Here is a 23,242-nt window from a genome sequence, read left to right on the forward strand (position 1 = left end):
TTAAACGTCTGGTGATGAATTGACTGAATATCCGTTTAGAATGTGCGCCCACATTATCTACGAGCTTTATACATATACCTAAAAAAAGAGAATATCGCTCGGATTTTTTAAATAAACAAACTGTTGGCGTCTTAACGATTCTTGTTGTCAGCTGAAGTGTTTACTTTCGCTTCGATAAAATGCGTCAGTATCCCTGATCTTCTAGAAATGTGTTTACATGCAACCCTAATCAGAGCTGAGTTCTTAGAATATGCTGAAGAATTTGAAGTTGTTTAGATAACAAATGCAAGGTTTCTTAAATCATTTAATAATCCAAGAACATGCAATTTCCACACAAAATGCGTAACCATCGGCTCGCGCAAGAATTAAAATTTTTTTTCTTGCACTGTACAGTACAAATTTTTTTTATGGTCAAATATCGCTCGAAATGGATAGAATTTCAGAATTATTTCAATGAATCGTATTAATGCAAATATTGTTACTTTAAAATAAAATTATTTCAAGCCTCTCGAAAAGGTATTATTGTTTTCAGTTAGGACTAAAATCTTATCCGTTAGAAATCATAACCAGAAAGAAAAACACTATCGATGATACCCAAGACTTTTTATTTATCTTCATTTTTAACAAAGTGCATTGCTCATCAGCAATTGCAAAATAAAGCTCTTCGAATGATAGCTAATGCACACTACTACGTGTCAAATCACACTCTACACCGTGACTTGAAAATTGACTCCGTTGAGATGTATTTGCATAATGCTAACAACAATTTCTTTAATAAGGCTCAGGACTGTGCACACATGACTGATCTCAACGTCTTCGATTACATGATTCTTAATGAAGACGCTTCTTTAAGACCACTCGCGGCCCACCTCGCCAGGGACTTAAATTTCCCAACGTAAGAATTTTCATGATGGGTACTCACTGCTCTTGTACATATTGTATATAGTGTAATTATTTTTATTTTCATTTTACTTTTCAAATGTATTTAATGTATTTCCTTTTTTTTACGTTTCAGTAGTATGTTTGTAATAAAGTATATTATGTTTATTTTTATGATGTGTCATAATTTCAAATGTCATGACTAAAATTGTTGGATTTTGTCTGGGTTTCTTGTTGTACAACACAAACATTTCACACAGATCCTCACGGCTCCTGCTTTGTGATTTTCTCATTGTGCGCGCCTTTACTGGATTTGCGACGCATGGTCACCCCCTGTATGCACCTTTGACCTCTCTAAACTTGTCAAGAAACTGCAACGTCATGTGCCCTTTGGGCTTGTTTTCAAGAGCCGGACAAGTTGCGCAGCCGCGCGACATTTCGGCTATAGTCGCACAGACTAGACTAGACTAAACTAGCAAAATGAATCCATTAAGAAATTATTTGTACTTGTGAATAACATTTCGCAATAAATTTTTCTTTATATCACAAATATAATAAAATTAAAACGGGTTTAAATGTCTTAAAATACATCGATTGCGAAATTTTCAACTGTACTTCTTAAGTACATTATCGCCTGTACACCTTGACCGCCCCCAAAAAGTGGGACAGTTCTAATTTCCCGTTCTACTAGACCGATTGTCGAAATTTAACTTGCGTTTTCCATGTCTCGAAAGCCCGACTTAGGATATATATTAGATTTATATATAGCATTGTTCTAACATAGCTATTTCGACACAAAATCTAACGTTTTTTGAAATAACATACCAATGTTTTTCCATAGTTCGATACTACGACTCTAATTATGCCTAGATATTGAGTTTTGTAATTTTTGGTGAGAAATTTATAGAGAAATTTAAAAATTTATCTTGGCGCATTTTTCAGTTTGCGCCAAGAAATAATAATTCAAATAATTTTAACAAATAATTTTTTTAAATTTAAACCACATTTGGCGTTATTTTATTTATAACAAATATTCCAAATTTCAAAACGCTCCAATATGTAAATCCACGTATATCTCAGGAAATTTTGAATAAAAACTGTATTGTTTTGCAAACTGTATTGTCTTAGAAATACATCTACTTTAAAGATGACGTGTAAAAATTCCATAGGTTATAATTCAAAATTTTTTTCCTAAAAATTAAAAGAAATATTTAAAAATACAAATTTTAAAAATAAATCATAACAAATGAGGAGAATGTTTTCGAAATGAACCTAAATTTCGAAATGTGAACGGAAGAATCAAATAAATTTAATAAGAAAAGGAGATATTAATAAATATATATCAAATTCAATTAACATGGAGGAGCTAAATTTCGAGAGCTAAATTTTTAAAAACTACTCGTGCGATTTTTACAAAACTTGGCATAATTTAAGTAGTAGAATTGAAACTTGGAAAACAAATTGGTAATTTATTTCAGAAAAAGTCCGATTTTGTGTCAAAATACCTATGTTAGAACAATGCTGTATATAAATCTAATGTATATTCTAAGTCGTGCATTCGAGACATGGTTGGTTTGGTTTATTTAATTACGGCAAAGCATAATCTGCCTAAGGGGAGGGATGCCTTCGTGGAGGACTTTCTAAGGGGAACTGGCTCGTATACACGTTACACATGGGGAAAACCACGAAAACGCCCATGCAGCCAGCCCGTTCACGGGATCCGAACCTCCATTCTAGACATGGAAAACGCAAGTTAAATTTCGATAATCGGCCCAGTAGGACGTGATATATAGAACTGTCCCCTTTTTTCTTTTGTGCAAGGCGTATATGTAATAAAATTGGCCAAATGGATAGAGTTGTTAAATTTCACTATTTATTTCGATCGACGATCAAATCCGTGCGAAAGTGCTAATTGCATGGCCGTTTTTAAGATTTTACTCACGTATAACGTAAATGTGAGCTATTTCTTTTAAAAAGACTTTCACAAGGCATCCCTTCCTAAAACATATCTTCGCGCGCTGTTGCTCAATAAAACTCAACTAAAATCGAATGGAGAGGATGGAAAGTAAATAGCTGTTTCTACCTCCACAATTCTGCTGAAAGAGTAATTTCCTTTTTTACCTTTCTCGACCATTTTATGTTCCAGAAAGGAAAGGCAATAACTGACTCGACTTTTTTAAACTGAAATTCGTTTTCAGTTGAGTTTTAATATCTTCAATAGCAAAGATTTAGTTTGATGAGTTGGTAACGCTACCATTTTGTTTTTATTATAAATAATTGTAAAATATTTCATATTTTAAAACTTTTTAATTATCGTCTGAACAAACATTTATTTTAATTGTAAACTTTTATTTCAGTTACTGCATTAGAATTAGGAAGTTTAGTTTATAAGTTAAATTTTTTTGAACCTTTCGCCATTAGAATTATTTTCCATTTCTGCATATTAGTTCATCATCGTTTTTTCTTTATTTTTAGGGCGCTTAAAAAACTACGATTAAATTATGGTGGTGAACAAACATTACTGCCTCGGTTCTAGATGATTTTGGTCGGCTATGGAGGTGGTCTCTTTAGAAAGGCAACTTTCAATGCTATTATTTGCTTCTATTTTCATAAACATTGGTATTTATCAGAGGTCTTCGCCACGAAATGATTCACTGTCTCAAGATATACATTTCTACATCAATTCTAGCCCATTGTTTAAGTAAACTTTTGATCTCGGATTCTAGTTCAGAATTCACTTGGTTATATTTCGCAAAGAATATTGCGGTTTGAATTCAATGAATTCGAAGCAAGAATTTATGTACGTTATATTGCACATACATAAAGTTTTAGATACATAGTAGCAGTTTCTAAAAAAGGATCGTTCAGCATTATAATTATTTACCGACAGTGATAGGCAACTTTATTCAATTTCAGAAAACGACTATTTCTCGTACTTTGCAAGTACAGTCAAATTTCGAATAACTCAAAGCTTAATCTTCTAGATTGGATTTTGTAACAGTTTCACTCTGCCGTGTATTTTTTCGCAAATGTTAATGAAAAGTGGCATACAAATTGTTTAAATATAAAAATAATTTAACAACAATAATATAAATTAAAAAGCAGTAGATTAAAAAATTCACATTCACTGAAACATATGGTATTTGCTAAAGCATAGAAACTCCCCTAAAATTCATGAAAATAATCACGGTTCTTGCGCCGCAATAAATTTACTACACTTCAGGTGTTCACTACCAATGTTTACTGATATTCTCAGAATTACTGGTTGCGTTTAAAGCATTGGCTCTCAAATGAGTAAGCCCCCAGGGGCCAATGGGAGGACGCTGGGGGGCGATGAACTTATTTTGGCCGCAGGTATGTTTTGGACGGTAGGGGGCGATGAGCATGTTTTGGCATTCGAACTTAATTTAAAAACACCCCCCCCCAAATTTATTAAATGGATTATCCGGTTTACACTATTTGGAGCAGCAATAAAAAGAACTTACGCGACGGCTACCCTCACGGAAGTCTAAGAATGGTGAGACGAATCTGCAAAAAATTCACCCTGACAAATAAAATAAAGATTTGTTATTTTTTCCGAACATCAGAGACAAGTTTCTGAAGGGACCGTCTGTGTCAAGCTTACTAGCAACCTCATCAAAAAATGCGACGATGGTTTGATAGCAATATATCAAAATCAATTGCTAAATCGGGGAAAGCTCATACCATGGGTGAAGAGTTGATACTGCCAACTGTTTAGGAAGTTTTAAAAACGATTTTACACTATCCAGCCGCATTCAGTATCATAAAATTTGTCCTATTAAGCAATGATACAGTACGACGACGAATTCATGACATGGCTGAAGATGTTGATTCGTTAGGCAAACTTTTGATATCCACCGAATTTTCTCTTCACGTTGACGAATCAACCCTGCCATGTATTAATGAGGCTTTACTGTTAGCGTATGTCCGGTTTGTGAAAGGAGGGAAAATTATTTAAGAGATGCTTTTCGCAAAAAACGTGATTGCAGATACGAAAGGTGTATCTATTTTTAATACTGTCAAAGATTATTTTAATGAGAAAAATTTTCTTGTTGCGAACATTATTATTATTAAGGCAAGTTTCTTGACTGTAATACATCTGAATACATCCACATGTCTTGAAACTTCTGAAGCCACGGTCGGACAAACTTGAGAATGCCTTTTTGCTAAGGTATCTCCATTTTGATAATAAATAAGCAACCGAGAAGCGGGAATAACGCATTTGTAGCATAACATAGCGCCCTGCTGGCAACTGTTCAACTCTAGAAAAATCTACTCTTTCAAATTATTAGTCACTGTTTAAGATATTTCTCCCACTTTCTTAGCGTGCCTTGGTGGTGTAATGGTCTGCATGCTGGACGCGTATTCCAGAGGTCCGTGGTTCGATTCCCGGCAAAGGCGTTGCTCATTTTTCAAGTCTCCTGCTTCCAAAAAAGCCCCTAATAACTCTAACTGAATCCATGAGATGCTTGAGAACTATGAAATAGTACTTCGAAATTCATTCTTTTTTTTTTTTTTTTTTTTTTTTTTTTTTTTCATTTCAAAAGTTTAGTTTTCCTGCACGTTTCTTCATTCTACGATATTTTACAAAGGCTATTAAAATTCTGTAAAATCAATGAATTTCATTATTCATTTTTTTAATTAATTTAATTTTCATTTCTCATCTGTGTCTGGAACAAAAAACTAAAATTTTTTTACAGACAATGTTTATTAAGGCCATTATGGGAGCTCCCTAATACATATATCTGAAATACATGATTATTTGATAACTTATTGTATATCTGAGTCCACAAAAATATCTCCACGTCCGCATGAAGTATCAACGAAACTGATCTTGACTTTTCACGAACTCGAGGATAGTTTACAAAGTCCAGGGAAATTACTGAAATTGACCCTAAAGCGGAACACTGCACTGATTACTCTAGACCAGGGGTTCTCAACCGATGGTACGCAAGAGAAAAATAGGTGGTACGGCAAAAAAATCGAAGTATTTTTAACTATTAAATTCAAAAATTAAAACCCCAACATCCTGATTGAGTTTTTTCTCTAACACTCGTAAATCCGATCTGAGTGAATGCGATCTAAGATTTGTTCAAGAGTTGTGGTGGTAGTAGTACTTTGTAGTGGTGGTACTAAAGGTTTTCAATTTTTGTTTAGATGGTACGCGTTAATCAAAAGGTTGAGAATCACTGCTCTAGACGAAAGAGAGCTATTGGAAAATGCACGATAAATTTAGAAAGCAAGGGTTAACAAGATATATTTCATCACATCTAAATAATCAAGAGCAGCAAATCAACACATCATGGGCTTAGAAAGGAAGGGCTGTAAAACATAGCGATAGGTTCAATACGCAGAGAGGAAAAAGGTAAGGAATGTAAGTATTGAAAAAAGCGATTATGGAAAACATACGTAGACTTAATTCAGCAGGCAGGAAAACTTTTTTTTTTCACTCAGCACGGGGCCCTCGGAAGTCTTTTAAACCGGTTGTAGAGACATTAGGTTAATTGAAAGAGCCGGAAAGATGAAAAATTAGCAACCGCCTTTGCCGGGAATCCGAACCACGGACCTCTGGAATACCGGCCTAGCGTGCAGAGCCACTACACCGCGAAGGCAAGCTAGGAAAGTGGAAGAATTACCTTATGTACTCCCCTTTTCAAAGGGCGACCCAATCGCCAAATCCTGGGTGTAAAGAATCCTCATCCAACACTCTTTTAGTTCTGGCGCCACTGCAGAGATATTAGGTTAATTGGAAAAGCCGGAGAGATGAAAAATTAGCAACCGCCTTGGCAGGGAATCCTAACCACGGACCTCTGGAATACCGGCCCAGCGTACAGAACCACTACTACGCGAAGGCACGCTAGGAAAGTGGGAGAAATACCTTATACGGTAACGGACGCTTGAAAAAGAGACCAACATTCCATCAAGATAGTAAGTTCTATTCGGCGTTTTTTCTACATAACAGTAGTGAAATGTGTTTTTTAAGTTTATTGTCGAAGCATACTCACCGAGTACAAGGTTGCAAAAGAGCAGCGGGACAATGATCATGAGGAAAGATCTGATGACAAGCTGCCCGGGAAACCCGATGAGGGTGATTGTCTGCGAGGAGAAGTTCTGGGGCTTCAGCAGGAATCCCAGGATGTAGCCGCTTGCCGTAGCTACCACTAACAGCACCAGAAAGCCGTTCTCGAGGACCCATGACGAGAACCGACTTCCGCACTGAAACGATATAAAATAGAGTTAAACAACAAACTTCATAAAATGATACATTTACCTGTAGTGTGAATTGATTTCCATCAAAGAGAGCTACATCACATGATAGAAAAAAATACATTTTGGATTCGACCACTATCATCAGTAAAATTAATTTATGATCTGAACATTTCACGGACACAGTTGAAGTAACGGATGGCAGTCTGGCGCATTAAAAAAGAATTCATTATCAAAAATGTCTTGAAAAGAATTGTTTTAATTATAAAAACTGTAATACCATACAAATATTTTACTTCTCAAAGTAAAAATAATGTATACTGTTGCCAAATTCTTAAAAACTAAAATTCTTGAAGTTTTTACTATGGAATACCATTAAAACACGAGTAAATAATTTCTTTTTTAAAATCTGCGACATTTGTTCTGTATTCCTTCTTTGAAAGTAAGGATACAAAGTCTCAGAATATTAAAACAAATATATTACTGTTTGAAAAATAGTGAATTATAAATATGCATAGAGGTTTGCAATCTGTACGTTATTACTATATTTCATAGTCACCGTTCGTTCTGAGTATTGATACAATGTAGGTTTTTCTGGTTCGTTCAATGAATATGAACACCGCATGGATACGAACTATTGGATTGAAACATAAGTAATGGCCGTTTTTTCAGTTTAAAAATTTTTATTTAAACAAAACAAAAAACAATAAATTAGTCAATTTGGACTTTCCCAATATATTTAAGATATCGAATTCTAGTCATTTGGCTACACCCCATTCGTTCGGCTAATTCTGTCAAGCGGTTTCTGACCAGCAAAAACATTACTGTGATGGAGCATCCTCCTTGTTCACCTGATTTGGCTCCATGCGACTTTTATTTTTATTTCCTAACGTTAAATCTTACTTAAAGGGAACCCATTTTACCTCAGCTGAAGAGGTTCAGGCAAAAACGGAGAATCTCCCGAAGGGCCTTCCAAAAACCTCGTTCCAGAACTTTTACCAGCATCGAATGCAGAAGTGTGTGAATGCTTAAACGCCCTTCAGCATTCACACTTTGAGGGTGATAATGTCACGGAGAACTGATTTTGTAAGTAGAATGATTTATTGGACCAGTCTCGTTTTTTTTTTTTTTTTTTTTTTTTGTGTCACATTATATTACATACACGTATTATTTTAGTACGTTCGGCGCAGAATGACAGTTAAAACGTTTTAAAACGTTGCTGTGTCTGCGACAGTGGTTCTCATCCTTTTTTTGCCTCTTGCCCTCCTTTCGCCATTGCTACAAGATTATTCTCCACCTCCTTTTCGAAACTCGAAAAATACATATGTATACATATTTAAATTCAGATTATTTTTTAATGTGTTTTATAAACTAAAAAAGAAAAAGTATAGAAAATGTAGATAAGCAACCAAAATTTGAATGAAAGTAGTTCTTTATATTCATAAACCAAAACAAAATAATTAACAGGTAAATAAAATTCCCTCCTGGCTGAGAACCCCTGGTGTACAATATAAATTATGTGATATGTAATATTTTTCTACGCTCAAACGCAGCATGGTTATCGAAATGGTGCTGTGCCTAAAAGAGGAGCTTTATCGAAAATATCGATAAAAATACTAATCTTTTTGTCAAATTATAGTCGAGAAGCAGTCGAATGTTATCGCAAAGTATAAAGAGGAAGAAAACACACAACATTAATGAATTTTTCGATTAAGGAAATTACTCTTGGTGTCAATGAAAATGATTAACTAAAGATATCGTCTATGTATTTTTGTGTTTTGTTTATATTACATTTATAGTGATTTAAAGCAAGAATTAATATTAATTTTATAAACTATGTATATAATACGAGTACATTTGTGTATATATGCAAAGAAATTGCTTACAAATGTCACGCAAGCTTATACATTCTCAAACCCATTTTATGTTAAATAAAAACCAAATCTATTAAAATATTACCAAAGATGTTAAGGACAAAATAGAATTCCCCGAAGCTTACGACGGGACTGCAAGAGCGGCGCTCCTTATAAGTCGAAGACTACCTGTATTTCCCGACAGAGGTAAGATGATCTATCCTTTTTAAAATCACTTGAATTGTGTTGAAAATTTCTGATCCCACTTTTTCTGAATCGCGCTATTGAAATCTGAAGGGCGGATTCATGCCTATGTTCAGACAAATCTGTGTCGGAAAAAATTGTACTTTTAAAATATTGCAATTGTATTGCATTTTCATTCAAGTCAAATAAATGGACTTGTAAAGAATAAGCAACACTAAAGGGTCCATCAGTTTTTTCATTCTCTGTACAGTACGTACTGCGTATATGTTTAAACACATGTTTCGCATCAAAATTGTGAACTGTAACCACTGTACTACACCTAGCATTATTTTGCTTTTGTGTTTCACCTTTTACTTTATTAACTTCCGGCATAACGCAATAATAAATGTTTTAACAAGTTCTCTGTGATAACCGTATTATAGCCGTTATTATACTTATTGTGAGAAGAAGTTGTAGTTTTGAAATGTCAAGGATATTGGAATAATCGATCCCTCGTCGACTGCTATCTCACTGGAACTCAAAAAACAGAATAATTTTATACCAAGGCGCGTAATAAACCCGTTAGAAACCTATTTTTATTAATTACAGGGACACTGTTAAATGTTTATACAATTATCAGTTAAATATATCGGCTCAATGGGGTACCGCTTAATAGGATGACGTCTGTTCCCACCTTATTTGATTTTATAAAGCGGTTGAGTTTTACATGCGGTGCTGGTCCGCACGCAGGATTTCATTTCAGTTAAGGTATAAGATTGGAAATTTTCGGGAAAGGGTGATATAAGAATAAAATTATTAAAAATAGACTTATTTTATATAAGATTTCAATAAATTTTTATAATGAAATGCACACATACCTGAACCACTCACACGGCCCTGCTATTGATATTAATACTCTTTTTCGATATGCTGCTTCTAACATGTAAGGAAAATTTCATTATTGTTTTCTGTCGATGACAAAAGCTGGCTTAATTCAGACAAACTGTAATTATTTCAATACGTTACACAGATCAATACAATATGTAAGCATATTAAACATTATTTAAAAATTTATCCATACGAGTTTGTTGCATATCTCTTGTTAATAGCTTTTCAGCGGTAGTCTCCAAGACACGACATTTCTGGTAACTTTCTGTGTCTCCACCTTTACGTTCGAGCGTTCTTCTAAAAATTTTTAATGCTTGTCAAGACTCTGCTGTCGTTGGTACAGGATAGGGATTTTCAAATTCGAAGTCATTTTTCATTTTCACTAATTCCTTTGTTTTCCCTGATAATTTCGATGAACTCTGCATCACTTTACTCAAGTTATTCCAAATATTCGATAAAGGTTTCTTCATCGTCTCCATTGCCTTCTGGCACATCTTGAGAAATTTGCATTGAATGGAAGCCCTTATTTTTTTAAAAAAAATTGAAATCGTTTGCGAAATGACTTCATCTCACGCATTTAAAATAACACGCATAGCATTTAAGAGAGTAATCGACTTAACAACAATTTCCTTAGAATAAGAAACTACATCAATCTGTAATGACTCTTGTATGCTTTTATAACACCCTAATCTAATGGATGAAGAATGGAAATTTTAAGAGGAGAAAAGAAAACTAATTTTATGCTCTTCAACGACAGATTAATTGTTGGATGGAAAGCGCAATTATCTAACAAGAGCGTCACTTTTCCTTGAAGTTCGTTATTCCACTTTGTAAGAAATCCACTAAAAATATTGCTTGTCATACAAGCATTTTTATTGTTGTAATAAGTCACGAGCAAATACTTGACGCCTTTCAGACAACGAGGATTTTTACTTGCACCGATGACGAATGGAATCATTTTAATTGTTCCATCCATGTTACTCGTTAATAACTCAGAAATACGTTGTTTCATTTTTTTTACAGCCAGCTGACGACTCACTGTTAAACATTAAAGTGTACTGGGGTAGAGCTCGATGATAAAGGCCGGGCTCATCAGTGTTAAAAGTTTGATGTGGTTTGCATTCTTGCAAAAGTTTGTAATTTTTTCAAAATGATATCGGTTCTTTCTTTACATCATGTGAGCCATCCAAAAGTAGGGATAAACTCATCTCAGCCTTTTGTTACAGGATTTCTAGCGACAATGTGTCGTTCTTGTTCCTGGCATTTCCACTCCAAGAGGTCAGTTTCTACTTCAGTAGACTTTCCACTTTCCTTACATGAGAAATTTGCACTTGCCATCAGTTCCTCCAAAATGAGCTCCCTTCTTTTCAACAAACAACGTACATAATGGAGATTGTGAAATTCCGAGTTGTACAGAAGCTTCATGTTGGCTCCATTTGGTAAAGCATAATATTGCTTCAAGAATTCTTCTTTATATTTTAAGCTTAAGTCCTCACGAAGCAACAAAAGCACGATGTGCATGGGTGAACCGAACGAATTGTGTGAGCAATAAACTATGATTTTTTTATACAGATTCTCCCGTCTTTTTTATGTTTCCCCTTTGCCCCAATTGGTCTGAGCCACTTCTGAAAAACCTCTTGTTACCCACTGCTACCCATGATTGTTCAAGGTAAGAAAATTCTAGCATTTGCAGCTCCACATGTAAAAGTTAATCGACCTTGAATGAAATCACTGACCTTGAAACATTAACTTGGAGTTTTTGACAATTCCAATTAAGAGAATTCTGGCATTTGCACCTCTACGTGAGAAAGTGAAATGATTTTGGAAAAAATCGCTAGACTTGAAACATAAACATGGGGTTTCGACTTTATAGTTTTAAAAGCAGTATAATTTCTATAAGCGGGAGCGTTGTTTTTTTTAAGCGGCTATTTTATAATGCGGTTATTTTTTTAGCATTTATTTTTTATAATTATATAATTAAGCGGTTATTAATTTTAGATTTTAAAATTCGTAATTTCATTTGAGGCAAAATTCAGCCAAGAAGCCACAGACACCTTACACTCTTACTTACAACTTACATTCTCGCTGAAATTAATCTGTAAGACACAAAGCCTTGTGAGTTGCCGGTCACTGCTAATCAACCTATTGCTCACAAGCTTGAATCAGTGCAACAGAGAGATTTTTTAAAACAAAAATTGAGCTGAGAACTTCGTCAAAATAGTGAGTAACCGGTTAGCTACAGTTTAATAGTCACGGATGATCAACTAACAGGTCACTGGTTTGGAGCAGTGCTCTAAGTTTAGCTATATTGTTAAAATAATGAAATTAAACGGAACGATATTATGATCATAGGTGTTACTGATGGGCATCAAAGCCACCAGTCACTGATGACCTATGGTTTGACAGTCACCAGTATGGTGTCAGGCATTGGCAATGCTTGCGAAGGCGGGTGGTTGAGGAATTGCATGGCTGCGTAATGTAAGCAGAACAAACATTTTGGAGACCCTCCTGAGGGTGTTTCGAACTTCATAGTGGTGACATTTACGCTAACATTTTATTAGGATTTGAATGAATTCCAAGTCTATAACACAGTGCTAAGAGATTTCCGTACAGCAAAATGTCTAGACTGTTTCCTCTATCAACTCTCTTTCCCCAATGCTATGCCACCCATTTTTTGTTACATGCCAACGTTTTTCTTAAGTTTAATCTGATTAGAACTTCTTAGTTTAGTGAGAGGGCTGTCTGTAGTACGTGATAAGTATTTTGAATTATTAGAATTTTTATTTCTCGCTAACTGACTTTTGGTTTTTCATTAGCTGGCTAGTTCTAATTAATCAATAACTGTCCCGTCATTTCCACAAAATTTTATGTTTGGTAAGATAAATACTCTTTTTTTTTTCATGATTTACAGCGAAAATGTCAGAAAGCTATAACTGGTTAGGGTATGTTAGGTAAGATAAATACTCGTTATTTCTTTCATAATTTAGAACGTCAGAAAGCTATAACTGGTTGGGGTATGAATGAAAATTTAATTAGTTCTCGCTGTGAATGAAAAGTGTGTGCGAAATATGTGGGTTTGTCGCGAGAAATGCGTTCAAAACTGGCGCTCATACCAACATCATAGAGGCCATATGGAGCTAAATTAAGCGCGAGCTTTCGGAAGTAATGTCTTCGGCAATCGTTGGATGATATTTTGTATTCTTACTCTGCGGAGTTTATGTGGGGTTGTCAATACCGGGAGCAGGATAAGGAGGATCATTTCCGTGACTACATGAGCTGCATTATGTATGTGTAGCAGTCGTCCGACGCTGACAATGAGACATAGCGAAGCACACGCAAGATGAGTATTTTTGTTGTTTTCGTAACATCCGTTTTCGACGTTGTTTTGGATGATACCTATTGTGGAAACATTGCTTTTGGCGCCATTCTTGGTGTTATAAAAATTGCCAAAAATATCAAGGGGCGCCCTCTTCCACTAACATTTTACTAAAATTTGAACGAATTTCGAATCTATGACCCAGAGATCCCGTACAGCAGAATGTCCAAACCTCGCTCACTGAGCGGGATAGTTCCATATTTGAACATACTATTCATCCCTCATAACATCCTCCCAAGAGTACGTACACTGAAAGTTTTAATCTTCTAAGTTTTCCATTTCTGAAAGAAGCCGAATATATATATATGTGTGTGTAGGAAAAGGCCATACAACTGTGACTGTTAACTGAATGATGTAACTATAATGAGCCACCTAGATAAGTGCGCAGACGACTAAGAGCAGCGATGATACATGCAGCCGTGTAATGAATGTTGTGACGATTCTTCTTCTCTTCTTGTTACTTTTAATTCATGTAAATAAATCGTGTTTTAGTGTAATAACTGGATAGTACTAGTGATGTTTTCCCCATATTTTGATGCCTGAATTGTTAATATTCCTGCCACATATATCAGTGTTTCTGTTTCTACTGACTGTGCTTAGTATAGCGTTCATGTTTTCAATGATTAACCCATTAACGACTGACGCTGCGGCCTTGCTATATTAGTCAAAGCATTTTTTTTTCGTCTTCTGTATATTATTTTTTTCTTCAACTTTTTTTGTATACTATAGATAAAACTTCACTGTTTCTTGGCAAAAAAAGCTATTTCTCTCACACTAAAAATTTTTACAAAAATAAATGATCATTTTGATGTATTTTTTGCAAAGTATTTTTCTTTCAATTTTGAGTAGATCTCATAGAAAGCACAAGCAATCAAATAATTTTATGAAGACACGCCAGTCTTCTAGAAACATTAGATTGTATAACGGAGTCCAAAGATAAGGTTATTATTTTTGTTCGTATAAGTGTCCATTTTTTAAAATATTGAATAAAAGCAACTCAGTTCAAAGCAGTGTCTTTGTGAGTATGCACAGAGTTTCGTAAACGGTGGCATTTTCTTTTAGAGATACCACAAAACAGCTGTTCTAAAATAATAAATATCCTAGACAACGGTTTTTAACGTTGAATGAAGCATTATAACTTATGAAGGACTGGCTAAAACCGAAAAATGGCTAAGGTTCCTCTTTATTTCAATTTTTTAAAAGCTAATTTCATGCTATATGAGGTCCTTATTTTGGTAGACATTCAAGCAAAATATTTCTTAAAGTTCGCAAAATGGTTTTAAAAATTGAAACAGTTCGTTTCTAGTAGAAAGTTTGGTGTTTTGTGTCCCTATGTAAAGTACTTATATCATTTTGATATGTATTCAGGAAAATTTTCAAAGGAATTGATTGATATTAGACTAGATGGAGATGTAGTAACAGATATTTTAAGAGTAACGAAAGTTTCTTCAAATCATTACATATATTTCGACAAAATTTTAGGCTACACATGTTGTTGTCGGAATTGAATGAGTTCACGCGGCTGGAGCAGTTGATGGAAAATGGTTCTATTATACCTGTAAATAAAATAGAAAAAAAAAAGAACGTGGAACATATGACACCGCATTTGATAAAGAGCATGAGATCGCAGTAATTCAATGGACCGACTATTCCGTCATAGCTATGACAAATATGATGCATGTTATCCACCCTCAGTAAACAAGAAGTACCCAAGAAAAGAAGACAAATCTGTATACTTAAAATAACTTAAAGTTATCGGAAATTACAATAAAAATTTGGACGCCGTGGACTTTCTGGACAATTTTATTGAGTGTGACAATATAGTGTAAGCAAAATGTAAGAAATGGTGGCGGCCTATTTTTACGAATTATATTTATGCAGATAAATAAAATGCATGGAAACTTCATAAGACAGCTGCAGATCTCAAAGTTTCTCTGTTACATTTTCAAAGAAAAGCTGCATTGGGATTGCTGAAAACAAGGAAAGGATATTCTAAAAATTCGCAGCTTTCATCTTCATACTGATTATGCTTGTTGACCATTTTTCTTTCAGAATTTAACCTCTAACGAAACGAGAAAGGACACCACAGATCACATTATCGAGAAAACTCAAAAATTAAAACTAAAAGGTGCAAGTAATGTGGTAGTCAGACGATACTGTTTGAAATAAATGTTATGTGCCTTTGTATAGCAAATGTTTCAAAGATTTTCATGCATTCCAAAAGTAATCAGTTTTGGCTGACGTAGCGTTTTTATTTGTATCTTCAATAAAAATAAATAATTTTTTCCCTGTTATATTTTTTCTCTTAATTAGGCTCTAATACATCAAAAAATTACCTTTCTTCATTTCTTTCAAGTGAAAGATAGTGCGGTCATTAATGGGTTCAGGATTAGCAGTTGTGCACCATTGTATTTGAGGATTGCAGGTGAGAATTTTACTTTTATAACCTTTGCTTTGAATGTAGCATTCTTTAAGGTAAAAAAACAGATTCTGAAGAAAATTTTACAAAATTTGAAGGAAAAGGAAGTTTTGAACGAACCCAACACTACTAAAACTAATTTCAAGAATTGATGCTGCATGCAGATGTTAACAGATAAAAAAGTTACATGTGATATCTTAGAAGTACATCTAGAAGTTTTAATTCAAAAAGTGAATAAATAAATATCCTTAGATAGTCAAAATCTTTAAACAATGTAAATTTAATTGAAGAGGTCAAGCCGTAGTAGTAAAAAAGAAAGATGGTAGCCGTAGAGTATGTATAGAAACTACCAACAAATTAAACAAGGAGATAGTTAAAGATCGGTATCCTTCACCGTTAATAGAAGATTTACTGGATAAACAACAAGATGCTCGAATGTTCACTAACAGTGTTCTCGAAATAATTAGCGATTCAGCATTATGGTGAAGGTCATCGATCTATGCTTATCTAAAGTGTTGCGTGAGAAATTAATTTGCTTCCAAGTTTCGCCAAAAGCATTACTTTCATCAATTAAATATCTTCTACTGAAGCGAATCAAGTTGATTTTTCGGGTCAAGAAAGAAAATTATGCTGTGAACTCATTTTATTTGGCCTCTAAAATTAGTTCTGAAAGTGAGAAAAGTGTTATTGTTCAGCTTAAAAGACGTAATAATTCAGTACTGGTTTTAAATAATTTTGAATTCATAAGTTTCGTGAGTAATTTTAATGTTATATTATTATTTATTTGTAATGCTTTTAATGTTGTTTTAATATGCTGAAATTATTTTGTCATCATAATGAATACGAATTTTATTGATTCTTTAAAAAACATTACAATTGTTTATAAGATTCAGATAATTATTGTAAGATAATGTTGCAACAAAGTTGAAGTCGAGAAAAATTGCGATACCCTCGCCAGGACTCGAACGCAAGAGCTCTCGAATAGGCTTCGAGTCTGCTTCCAATTACACAACGAAGGTATACGGGAAACAGGGAAGAAAATACCTTATATACTCTCCATTTTAAAAGGCGGCTAGGGATAAGGGAAACCAACCGCTAGATACTGATGACGACGAATTGTCGTCCACCACTTTTTAGTTCGAGTGTCCCTTGCATATCTATTAGGTTTTTTGAAGGAGAAGACGTGAACAATATGCAGTGCCCTCGGCGAAAAAGAAGGAGAAAATATTTGTGTCTAAATTTTAAGATATAATGTGAATAGAAATTATTAGGCTTAATTTTGTATGATATTTGAATTTTCGTATAATTATGTTTTTATTTCAATCATACAATACTAAAGAATATTTATAGCCATAAATTATAATTAATAGCTTTGATATGCACTGCTAAAATCCAATTACCTTGCATGAGGAACGGAAGTTTTTATTTGCTATTATATTTAAGCACTCAACTGCAATCAGCAAGTAATCATGCTGATTTCCTTGTAGAAAACCTGTCATTTTTATCAAATTTCCTTTTATTATTATACTACATTTTGTTACTTTTCCGTTTATTTCTAAATTTTCTAAATATTATTTACATTGCTTTATAATAAGGAAATATTGATTGTTTTAGGTAAATGATTAATATAAAAGAATTTCATGGATGCTTAAAAGAAAAATTTTTTCTTTTATATCGAATACAACAGTTTTGTAAAACACTTTCAAGAGACGGTCTAAAAATTACTAAATGATATTCAAACAAGAATTTTCAAGATCTGGGAACGTTTGCAATTATTTCTTGGAAAATTTAGGACAAATTTAATGGCACTTGGAGAGACATTTTGAAGAATTTTAAACACCTATATTTGTGAGAAAAAGAACATAAACTTCTAAAAGTGGATTGAAGGTTTTAATGAGACTGTAAAGCTTACACTTATAAAAATATTATATACAAAATTTTGTTATTTAAAAAATTATTAAGTTTTATGTTTTTTTTTTTTTTTTTTTTTTTAAATTATAGATATTTTTTTGTTTTGCTAACGCTTTTTAAAAAAGCTTTTTTGTCGCTAGGCTTTTTCTCTTTAAAGATGGGGGGAATGATATGTAAATCAAAATTATAATTTAAATTAACAGCCCCGTAATTCTCCGTTTTCATTTGTGTATCTCTCGTTTCTACTCTAAAAGTAGCAATTGTGTATAATGACGTTTCCCGGAATACATCTTTTCAAAATTAAACCGTTTCATGCTTTCTTATGTAATCTGCAATGCGGTCAGCTCTTATCCAATCACCGATCGAGGTACTTTTTGATTATATCTCTCCCTGCTTCTGAAATGCGCACTTACTTTCCTCTTTTCAATTGTTCGCTGCTTGCTAACACGCGTCGTTCTCCTATCTGCTTGGCCCATTGTCCTAAGATTTAAATTACAAAGAATGATATGAAAACATGATGCATACTGCATTCATAATGATGTGTGCTTGAGAATATGTATGTCAAGAATGTCTCAGCAAGAAATTCTGTCTTGCCTTCGGATAAGTCTCTTTGGAGTGCCATCATTATATCTACACAATAAACCTCTTTAATTTTGTTATAGCTATTGCTCAGTCATCAAGATACTTACAGAATTTAAATTACATTCATACAGTGGAACATACGAGCATTTCTACATACGAGAAATTCGAGATACGAGAAAAATATGAGCGAAACATTTGTCTCTGAATAAGAGCAATGAGCCAGGCTATTGGTATGCGTGGCGCCATTTCTCGATCCGGCTCGACTTAGGAAATCTCCTCGTCAGATCACTCAGTGTTCTTTGATCTACGTGTTTGTGCACTTGTGAGTTGATTGTTTATTACGTTTAACGAGAAAATAATTATTTACCGATGCCTCCCAAGAAAATTGTTGCCTCAGATAGTGCTGCAAAGAAAAATAAGGAAGCCAAGGCCGTTGAAATTAAGGAAGAAATCATAGCATAAGCGTGGTGCATGAGTGACGCAATTGGCGAAGACTTAAGTCTTCGGCCTTTCGATATCGACAATCTGCACTATTCTGAAGAAGGAGGAATAAATTAAGAAACTTGATGTAGGTAGCTAAAGGAGTTACCGTTACTTCCAAGCACCGTCCAAAACTCCTAGAAAATGTTGAGAAGCTGTTGTTGGCGTGGATTAACGAGAAGCAGTTAAAAGATCGGTGTCGGAAGCTATCATAAAGGTAAACTACGGTTATATTATTTACCAGTGTTATTTATTAGAAAAATTGATTTTTATGTTGATATTTTTTGGGGCGCGGAACGGATTAATTAGACTTCCATTATTTTCAGTGGGAAAGGTTGTTTCTAGATACGAGAAATTTGCGATACGAGCTCAATGCTGGAACGAATTAAACTCGTATCTCGAGGTTCCACTCTCTATATAAATTATGAATCATGCTATTTTACGTAACGCTTAATGCAGATGTCTCTAGCCCAATCAAAATAATTGTAAACCAAACTCGAATTGAAGCTTGACTTGCTCCCTTCTTCCTCTGAAGTACTCTTTTGGCTTATACTTTCATCCTGTTAAGACGCTATATTGCAATCATCTATGCTCTGCAGTGATCGCTTCTCTCGCAATAGTATCAAAATCGTTCTGGAAATAGGCACGTTTGGAGTGCCAGGTGATTGTGGCCACAAAATGTGAATTTAAATAAAAAAGAAATTTAATCCGGCTCGACTGCTTCTTCTTCAAAACGGATGGACGCTCTAAGCATCAAGTATCTTATTAGTTCTCCTACGCATCTAGATCTCAACGTTCTTACATTCAGTGCTTCCAAAATTGTGTTAATATTACATTTGTCATACAGGATTGGACTATGTTACTAACCTCAATGGAACATTTATTCCTCAGATGGATTTCTGTAAAATAGTATCTGCAAATTAATCATTCTAAAAGTTAGTTATCATGGAGTATTCAAACATGCTGTGCTATCACTACATATATATATATTAAAATTACATATAATATGAATATATATATGCAAATAAAATGCAGAAACGCGACTGCTCTTCGTAACCAATCAACGATGCATAAAGAGGTTTTATTTAACTTGGCTGTAAACACAGTTCTTTCCTCGTGAATATAACAATAGGAGTCATTTAAAAAAACATTTTTCAACAAATATTATTTTGTGCCATGGTTGGGAACAATAAGTAACATTTCTATTCTTCTATCATATCGGTTACAAAATTTCTAACTTCATTTCTTCTGAACATATTCGTACGCTATTAACGTAAAATCGAACGGTGATGATGAAATTACTTATTCCTCAGCATATATTTAATCCTTAAATTTCATTCAGAAGGCAATACAACGTTATAATATTTTGCTGTTATTTCGTTCACATCATTTAACACTGTAAAAAAAAGGAAAGCAGAAAAGACTGCTGAAGTTTTTAAATCGAAATTCTTTCTCAGTCAAGTTTTAACACTATTAAAAATCATAATATTCAGCATTGAAGATTTAGTTTGATGAAATTGCAATGGCTACTATTACTTTTACCTTAGAAGGAAAAATAAATCTTTTAACGATTTTTTACATTTAAAATTTTTTAACATTGAAATAAATTGCATTTGATTGATTTCAGTTGAAGGATTTAAAATCAAGCGTGGTCGTAAACGGAAGTTCAGTGGAATTCATTTCGGTGTACTGTCATTCAGCTGAGGGAAAATACTTAGCGAGTAGAAATTTAAGTGTTGCAGGTTGACAGAGTTTGAGAAATGTTAGTAAGTCAGCTGGTTTTCTTCTACAAAAGGTGTTTGAAATTTAATAGGTTTGTAGTAGTAATTAAGCTGTAACTTATCAGCAAATGGCTGTTGTTGATAGTTGAGGAGTATTCGCATAATTTAGTCTTTACGTTTTAGGGATATTATCACAAGTCGTGCCTAATAAAATTTTATCTCAGATTTTTACCTTGAAGTTTATTTTGAGATTTAGTAGTTAAGCAGAAACGGAGGAGATAATTGGCTAACTATTAATTGCTTAAGATTAGCCTTTAAGTTAGAGAACAAGCAGTTCCTTATCAATGTAAAACCTTAAAAGTTATAAAGAATGCGACTGGACTTGGATCATCAGTATCACATTGCGTCTCTGAGCGTCCCGCTTTCAATTTTCTGGAAAAAATTTAGCGCGCCATATTGACGTTGATTTACATTCATTCTCGAATTAATCCTTTTCGTTTTACAAATGCTTTGATTTAAAAAGATTCTTGTACACTGTAAACATTCTTAACTTTTTATTTTAAGAAAACCAATCTTAAGCTTTGAGAGTTTTATGTATGTTCTACGTTTTATGCTTAGCCAATAGTATATTATGTAAATTAAATTTTTAACCCCGTCATAAATATCTGTATATTTTTTAAAGCTGTGCTCCTAAATTAATTTTTCATGAAACGCAGATTTGAAATTTTGCTTTAATTTAAAACTTTTAATGTTAATCTTTTCTCTCCTTCTTGTTGTTTTTATTATCAGTCTAATATGAAAGATTCAAGAGGCTCGAAACATTTAACCCGTTGAAACGCTAACACACATTTCCCTGTTTCATGAAAGCAACTGTTAAGAACAAGAAAGACACGTTAAGAACAATTTTCTATCAGATTTACAACTGGGAGAAAAAATTATGCACGTCACTTTTGTTTTCTCTTTTCGCCAAAAACTGCATAATAATCCTATTTACCCAGTCAGCTGTATAAACAAAACTCCTTCTCCAAGGTTATCGCGGTATATTTATTTTCTTTTACATGCTAATACTCAGTGGTTGACCGTTTTGCCATGCGATAAAGCGCAGAAATTAGAAAAACAAAGAGTTTTTTCTTTTCTAATTATTTCTCTGTGTGTCTTTAAAATTAAGATTCGAATTCCAGAAAATTTATGATTCGTTTCTAGTTCGAAGTATGCCATCCAAGAGAATTTTCATTTGTGTATGTATTCGAACTGAAAATTATAAAATATTTCGAGATATTCTTTTACTTTTGATTGTAAAGAAATAGCTTCAGAGAGGCATTTCTGCTTTCGGATGACTAAGCTTCTTTTCTTAGATGCTAATAAATGGTTCAAAGAATGCAATCGGAATGTCACTCACGGGCCCTAAATCAAATCCTACAAAAAAATCTGAAATTCACATCTATTTAAAAGAAAATGCAGCTGATTTTACGCATTTAGAAAGAACGATGTCGATCAAAATTAGTCGCTAAATCCCTTGAGATAGTCCACAAAGTATTAAATACGAAGATATCGGTAATTGTTTGCTTCGAATAGCATGTTTGCGCTCTGTTACTCGTTGATCTGAAGCTAGGACTGGGACTGACACATTAGAGAAAATGTCATCCATAGAATAAAAATTTTCTTGCCTGGAGGGAGAGGCAAGGCAAGATTTCTAGGGTAGTCTTGTGGTGAGTCCTGAAATTTCGTAATGTACCCTTTCACTATATAATTTTCACAATTTTCGAAAAAACATTAGCAGCCACGCTTCTAAAAAAGGAAAAGACAAACTTCTACTAGCCACACCGCAATAACATATACAATAACTGCGTAATTAAATGAACATGACATTACAATTTCCTGTTTAATCCGATTATGTTAATGTCATCAACACCTTTATCTAAGTTAAAGATTTCAGACAAATAAAAATATTGCATTGTATATACAAGGGTGTTTTTTCATTATAGCAATTCTTTAAATTTAGAACACTCCGCACTCGGGAAAAATTTTATATATTTGTAATTTTAGGTAATACCTTCAAATTCATGCATACTCTAGTTATTAGATATTTTAAGAAATAAGAGTTCCTTATCTGAAATATTAATTATAATGCAGAAAGTTTTATTATAAACAAATATATAAAAAAATTATATTCACAAAATGTAATTTCTAGAAAATGCAGAATAAAAGTAGATAAAACTTGATTCCAACTTCATCTAATGACAAGCATTTTATTTTATTGGGTTGGCCGGAAAGTTCGTGCCGACTTTGAAGGAAAATTAAATGCAGGAGATTTAAATTTTAGCATAAATTTATTAAATTACATAGGTGCCATTCTGTTCTACAATGCTCCATCTTTCAGATAACTTGAAAATTCCATTCTTCCAGAATCTCTCAAGCTTTTCCGCGAAAACCTTTTCTATGTGAATTTTTATTATCTCGATCAAACAGTTGAAGCCTTCTCTATCAAAGGAATTTCTTAATGATCGAAATAGATACAAATCAGAGGACGCGAGGTCTGGTGAACATACCAGCCGAGCTCTAACAACTTTTGTCGAGTTATCAAAGACACATATCAAAGCATTGCCCTGATGAAACGCGACGCCCTTCCGATTCGGAGATTTCTAGACGTTTTCATTCAAGTGCTGCCTTTAATTCGTCTAATTTGGGACAACACTTGCCTGCATTTATTGTCTCGGGTTTT

At 33.7% G+C, this 23,242-nt stretch overlaps 1 protein-coding gene across 1 annotated transcript in view; it reads right to left on the reverse strand.

Moving 5' to 3' along the window:
• The window catches only part of LOC118187033 (excitatory amino acid transporter-like), a 119,274-nt gene that overhangs the window by 91,350 nt on the left and 4,682 nt on the right, over positions 1 to 23,242 (reverse strand). Inside the window, exon 2 of the mRNA XM_085824133.1 lies at positions 6,906 to 7,116. Coding sequence (XP_085680259.1) covers positions 6,906 to 7,116 — 211 coding nt within the window. The remainder of the gene's footprint in view (positions 1 to 6,905; positions 7,117 to 23,242) is intronic.

This window comes from Stegodyphus dumicola, chromosome 1 (assembly GCF_044657685.1).
Source record: "Stegodyphus dumicola isolate Sdum_Otavi_A_Nest chromosome 1, ASM4465768v1".
Classification (NCBI taxonomy): domain Eukaryota; kingdom Metazoa; phylum Arthropoda; class Arachnida; order Araneae; family Eresidae; genus Stegodyphus; species Stegodyphus dumicola.